This window comes from Rhagoletis zephyria, unplaced genomic scaffold (genome assembly GCF_001687245.7).
Source record: "Rhagoletis zephyria isolate East Lansing unplaced genomic scaffold, Rhagoletis_zephyria_1.1 Rzeph_scaffold_02716, whole genome shotgun sequence".
Lineage (NCBI taxonomy): Eukaryota > Metazoa > Arthropoda > Insecta > Diptera > Tephritidae > Rhagoletis > Rhagoletis zephyria.
In genome coordinates this window covers 7,999-14,874 of record NW_016159800.1, presented here as the reverse complement: position 1 = coordinate 14,874, position 6,876 = coordinate 7,999, and the positions used below count along the sequence as shown (strand labels likewise).

General features: G+C 35.2%; 1 protein-coding gene across 1 annotated transcript; it reads left to right on the top strand.

Moving 5' to 3' along the window:
- Nucleotides 1-220: 220 nt before the first annotated feature.
- Nucleotides 221-6,609, top strand: LOC108367523 (uncharacterized). Its single transcript, XM_017622152.1, has 2 exons — nucleotides 221-273; nucleotides 5,455-6,609. The coding sequence occupies exons 1-2, from the start codon at nucleotides 221-223 to the stop codon at nucleotides 6,530-6,532; spliced, it is 1,131 nt and encodes a 376-aa protein (XP_017477641.1). The 3' UTR covers nucleotides 6,533-6,609.
- The last annotated feature ends 267 nt before the right edge of the window (nucleotides 6,610-6,876 follow it).

Sequence of the window (6,876 nt, the reverse complement as noted above, 5' to 3'; positions counted from 1 at the left end):
AAGTCCCTAGCCGGCAGCACCTTGGGCAAAGACAAATAAACCTTGCTGACAACATACAAGGCAATTGCCGGCCGGTACTGAACAATGGAGCGCCCGTGTGGTCACCGGGGACAAGTAGGATGCAGTGGATGAAGCTGCTACTTGCCAAAATACGTCACTCAGTACAGCGACAGGATGCCTTCTGATTTCGCCGCAACATTACCTGCACGACGAAGCCCAAATGCTCCCCGTTAATGAGCATAACAATGCTCTGCAAGAAATTTCTAATGGCCGGTATGCGGAGAGACTGAACCCTACTCTACTGACGCCCCTCTCCATATGGGCGGACCCCAACGCGGCTGCATGCTTCCTGGGGCTACCGCGAGTAGAGCTCGTCGACAACGATTGAGGGACTAACCGATCCGGTCGGGGTTGTTGTAGCCGCTACAGCAAAAACAACAACATTAAGAAACTCACTTCACATTTATGCATTCTCAACGAAAGAATCTATTGAAAAGTATTGACGGTAACTTACGGCAGAGGGTATGTGGACGACTTTGAAAGAAAAAATAGAATGGTAAGAGCAAAGTCAAAGACCTTCAACTGGAGAATTTTGTGACAGTAAATAGTTGGCAATTTTTTGTTGTACTTTGCTTTGAAGATGTTTCTTTCTTGCAAGGGAATGTCAGAGAATGGGCAAATAGTGATAATTATGTTATAATAGGGCGGGTCGAAAATCTAGTTTTTCTCGAATCCCTTGGTAATAGTGAAAATATCTTGTATCATGAAGTTAACAAGCCTGCAAGATATTAGTCTTTTATTTTAATTGTGAGAGTCCGCGCATCGACCGCCAGGTGGCCCACAGCACACTAGTCGAATAATACCAGTTCTTCGCCCTAATTATGAGTTGCATTCGATTTTCGATCTTCGCTGGATCTATCGCAGATCGAAGATCGAAAGTGAAATTCGTTTTATGAGCTATGCAAGCGTGTAAAAATTTTCGTTGAGTATCGAATTTTCTGTCGAATAGAATTCTGTTTTCGTTGGTGTATCGAACTGTCTGGTTTTACTTATGAAAGAAAATCCCAATACGCTGTTGGCACGATCTCTGGGAACAATATTATGGAGCTGTTTATAGTTTTAATATATTCAAAATAGATTTGGATCATAAAATTTCTTAAATATATTGTATGTCAAAATATATTCGAAAGACTGCCCTTAAACTCTCTTAAAACGTTTTCTGCTCCTGGCCAGTTTTCTAAGCTCTCATCCTCTGACGAATCGACCAATCAGAACTCCGTTGTACTAATTAAACTTTTTTTTACCACGTTTTTATAAACTCGCTTTCTTTTGTTTCATTTTAATTTGCACAAATTTACATATGTATAAGCACACTATTTAGTTTGCTCGATTTGTAAACAAATGTATTGTGAACACCCTAAGCACTCACCACTTTCGAAGATCGAATGCAACTCATAATAGGGGCCCTTGTTAAAAATTCTGGGTTCAGCAAAAAGGTGTGGTGCATATTATTAGATAATGAATCCGTTAACGCAAAAGATAAGAGCCAAATATCATTTCTCGCAGCCCTTTAGCTTATCGCTAATCTCAAGCTTATCAACGAAATTGTAATTGTGTTGTTGATAATTGCACTGGCCTATAGTCAAAAGATGTAAAGAACAGCATTAATATTGCTGGCGTGCATTTAGGTCGCTGGTCCCAAATATTTTAATCTGTTTTTAATATTAGCTACAGTTTGCGAATTTTTGCAAATTTAGGAACAATATCGGTAGCTCTAATAGAAAAGCCATTATTTTCCATCATCGTGGAAAAATTTTGTTTATGAAAATGAGTATGGAAACATTGAACAGGTACAACTTCTAGAAACACTTATAGTTTACTTATGTTTATGCATACAATATAAAAATTGCAAATATAGGAAAATGACAAAAAAAAATTGTTCAACATTTTTTTTTTTTTAATAATTTGTTTATAATCTGAACGATTTTCATCGTATTATTATTATAAATCAGTAACAGTAAGTCTCGTCTTCAATTTGATAATTATTACGTGCCGATCGAGTAACATTTACCAAAGTTGTATCGAGCAACTTAAGCGGATCTGCAGTTTTTTCTAAAAAAATGTCTTCAATCGTTTTACCTTTATATATAACCTTTAAATGAAAGAACCGGATTAAAGAAAAGTGAGCCAGGGAATGACTTTTTTCGTTCATGCTGAATGCAAAGCAATATCGTCCAATTGGGGAGTCTTCAAAAGGATTTCCCAGGATATGTTAAAGACTATTGCATATACCTACAGTCACTTTCTCACATAATGGAAAACTAAAATATTTATGTATATCTAAACACTTATTGCACGTCCCCTACTTTCATGTAACGACAAATTTAGAAACCGCGAAAAATGTGCTTCTTCGGTGACTAATGAAATGGGCGTTTCTCACCCTAATTGTATTATGTTAATGTATGTAAATACTTATATGCTTGAAACTAATATTAACTTATCTAACGATTCCTAATCTTTGACAATAGATGTTTTACTTCATTCACCAGGATCTAGAAAACTGACCAAGGCGTGACCAAGTTAATGGTCCTTTAATATTAAATAAACATCCGAAAACATTAAAACGTTTGAAATAAATCTCGTCTCACTTTTTTGTATTTTTCACTTGGTTGCTGAAGTAAGGAAGAATTGAAAATTCATAAGAGAAAATTATAGTTGTGTGTTTTATCTTAATAGCTTAAAAACTTGCAGACCTTTTGAAAAATGATAAATGAACGTGAGGTACTAAACTTAGTAACCCTTAATTTGATATATCTTCCTGTTTATTACAATTAACGCCTTCCATAGATATTACAAGCCAAAGTTTCATTTTCAAAATTCATACACTTTGATTCAATTGCGCGGGCTAAACATAAGTTTTAAATTAATCTTTCGTGGCCAATAACAATTGGCTTAGACGTAAGACATCATAATATTATTATTACAATACGGTGAAATGCCTTTTATTTTCCCCCATACAAAATCGACCCAGCCTAATGTATGTATAAGCAACTGAAGGTACTTATTGCAAAAATCATTCCTATACCTTCATATCTGTACTTTTTCTAACATCTTTGAACATTTTTAGATGCTCGCTAACTGGAAAAATCAAACCATGTTGTTGTTGCTTTTCGTTTCTGGTTAAGAGGTTGTTGTACTCTTGAACAAGAGTCACTCCCCTTTCTGCAATGTCAAAGAAAAATATCTTTCGATCGTTTTGAACTAACTCCTATTGTTCTTTTTTTAGTTTCTCTCCATTTTGATGTGATCGTCCCATCCGGGTTGTTATTCTCTTCAGTGTTTCAAGGTCATACACAGTGGTAGCTACACGTAAATTGACACGATTTTAACCCCACTCACATACAGTATTGGCCAATACAATAGCACCCCCATTTCAAAGTAATATTGTTTGCCACTCATGTTTATTTATTTAGTTTTAGGTATTGATCTCACCAAACTCACATAAACTCAAGTTTAAAACTTTTTAAAAGACCGCAAAAAAGTGCAACAAATTTTCACCCAAATTTCAAACTTTTTTCTCAGAAGCGGTAGAATTTTTTTGAATACACAGTTTTATAGCCCATTCAATTTTAGTCTAATAATGTGCAAGTTTCAAGTGGCTAAAAATTACCGTTGGTTTTTTAGAATTTTTTTCGCCGAGGATGTTGCGGGTTTGTGCCATATAAAACTAAATTGTGTTTAGTCGTTATATGGAAGCAAATGAGACAAATAAAATTCTAAAAAATCAACGGTAATCTTTAGCGACTTGAAACTTGCACATTATTGGACTAAAATTGAATGCGCTATAAAACTGTGTACTCAAAAAAATTCTAGAGCTTCTGAGAAAAAAGTTTGAAATTTAAGGGAAAGTTTGTTGCGCTTTTTTGCGGTCTTTTAAAAAGTTTAAAACATGGGTTTATGTGGGTTTTGTTAGAGAATGAACTGTATTTTAAATGAAAATTCTTAAAAACAAATAACTAAACATAAGTGGCAAACAATATCGCTTTGAAAGGGGGTGCTATAGATATGTCCAATACTGTAGTGTAGGCCCAAAAGTTAAAGAAGTTGTTCAACTCTAACAAATTATGAGTGCGGATGTTTTTGTTGTTGTATTATACAGCGTGGCGACGAATGACTGTTAGCCAGGTTTTTTGAGAAATAAAAGGGTGCTTTATATATTTTGCGAAAAAAGTATTTTATTGTTAATTTTCCACAGATTTTACTTTAGTTGTATTACTTAGTTTTTAAATTTTAATCCTTATTTACATTTGCCAGTAGTGTAAACTTTGAGAGAAAAGTTTATTTGGCACGCAGGCCTTCGTCAGATAATTTATTCCATATCTTCTGTAACCATAAGCTAATTTTCTCCATTTTGAGTCGCTTATACTCCCCCCCTTTTGTCCAACATAAAGCCTCATACTCAAAAATTGAAAAAAAAAAAACTCGGAACTGGCGACTAGGACGGCCATTTATTCGACCAACCCAATACAGTTTTTATTTTTTTTTTTGTATTTTTTTATATAAGGCCTAAGGAAAAATACACCTGAAAAAGACTTGCGTGCCAAATAAACTTTTCTCTCAAAGTTTACACTGCTGGCAAATGTAAATAAGGATTAAAATTTAAAAACTAATTAATACAACAAAAGTAAAATCTGTGGAAAATTTTTTATAAAATACTTTTTTCGCAAAGTCTGTAAATTACCCTTTTATTTCTCAAAAAAAAACCTGGGTAACAGTTATTCGTCGCCACGCTGTAGTTTCTGAAGGTGACCTAAAGGTTCTTCTAAAATTTGAGCTCAAACAGTTTTTAAATCAATAGTTATGAACTAACTAATTTTCGCAAGTTAGCCATTAATTATCTATTAGCGTGACACATTTTTTAAATTTAATTTTACATTTTACATTAGATTTTCATTTTCATTTCATTTATTAATTCATTTTTGTACATGTGAGACTAATGTCCCTTAAAGTACATCGACTCATGGTAGACTGTAATATATAAGTACATTCTAAAATAACCTTATTACAGTAAATTCTTTACAATATTATTATATACGTTTATGTGCGAAATTTCAGAATTTAGCTCGATGTATGTGGTAAATCGACGATATTTTTGACGAAGATTTATTTTAGGTGCGCGATTTAGTAAAAAAAAAATCGCGTTGAGAACCCCCCCAAACGACCAACGATTTTTCTCGAATTTTCAGCAATATGTTTTTTCTAGACGCTTTCAAAGATTTTGATGCATCGCACATAAATTTAAAAAAATCGGGTTTTTTAATCAGTTTAGTAAACATTTCTTGACTGTAGAATGCTTTCTATGTCATCTTCATATGTGACAGGGAAAGTTAAAAAGGACCTACCGTTGGAAAAATTTGTTGACTAATACACATAATTTTTTTATCACCATAACAGTCTACAAGGGAGCGGTGTCACACCTGCATTACCGAGTGAGAATATATTTTTCACACCTCCAGCAATATCCTCCCGCTCTGAAGAGAATAAATTGAATAAAACTCCATTGATTCAATCAACATCAGGTGTTTTATATGTACATCGGACGGAGGGTTTACTACTCCCCAGAACTTTAACTTTGCCTTCCATACGTGAAGAAGAATTTCGTCGAACACTACTACGACGCGACACACATCTCTCATCGACACCATTACACCCTATCGGAGGATTAACGACTAACGACCTAAATTATGGAATCACTGATCTTGCCCCTGGTATACCGTGTCGGGAAGCTAGAACTTTACAATTAGAAATACCAGGTGGCATAAATTCTACTATAGAAGTTTCTGAAGTTCTAGGAACTATCATAGCAACTGCTGAAGAATATCTAAATACTAGCCACATGGAAATGCCGGCAGAGGTATTGCAGGATCCTGGAACATTACAACCGGCTGAAACGCTTGAGCCCACTCCTTCAAATGAGCGTAGAAACTGGTTTGATGTGCTGAGACAGCGGCAAGTAGACCTGCGTTATGTGAAAGTGGTGCCGAATCGACGCAGAAAGCGCCATCATACACGTAGGCCACAAACTGGTAATAGAACATACAAAAATGCAAGAAATGAAATAAATGAGGAGATAGGACTACTTCAAGCTTTGCCGCCCATGCCAGCCCCGTTAGCCGAAGATGTATTTGAGCATATTGAATCGATCTCAACTATTATGGATAATCTAGTTGAATGGCAGCGTATGTTGAAATTATGCTATCAGGGTGCTGGAAATACACCTACGGCGGCGTTCTTGTCAGCATCTTACTACGCATACGATGTGGAAACGCCGATTGACGCTAACGTTCAACGATTGCAAATTAAACTGGATATTTTACAAGAGATTATACGCAACGTATCATTCGACATTACTAAGACGCCATTGCAGAGGAATAAACGATTTGCCGCTGTTGCTCTTAGTTTCTTAATAGAACTTCAGTCGGCCGAGATTATACAAATAAATGATAATGGGCACTGCGTTAAATTGATATAAGAGTATAAAGCCATTATACACTTGTATTCTTTCCTACTTCTGAATTGTTTTTTATTATTTAGATTTAATGTTGTTAGTTTTTGAACAATCTATTTACAAGTACACTGCCGGCAAAAAGTATTGGCACAGCTGCTTTTTACAATATATGCAACAATTTTTACTGTAACATTTTTCCGACAATTAAAAAAAATATGGTTCATTCTACAACAAAAAACATAAAAATATAATTTCCAGGGTTCGGGAATATTCACTCACCTTCGTACGCGAACGCGAAGGTGAACGCATCAAATATTCCGTATTGATTCTCCTTCGCGAACGAAGCATAAAACCAGTCCAGATAGTTC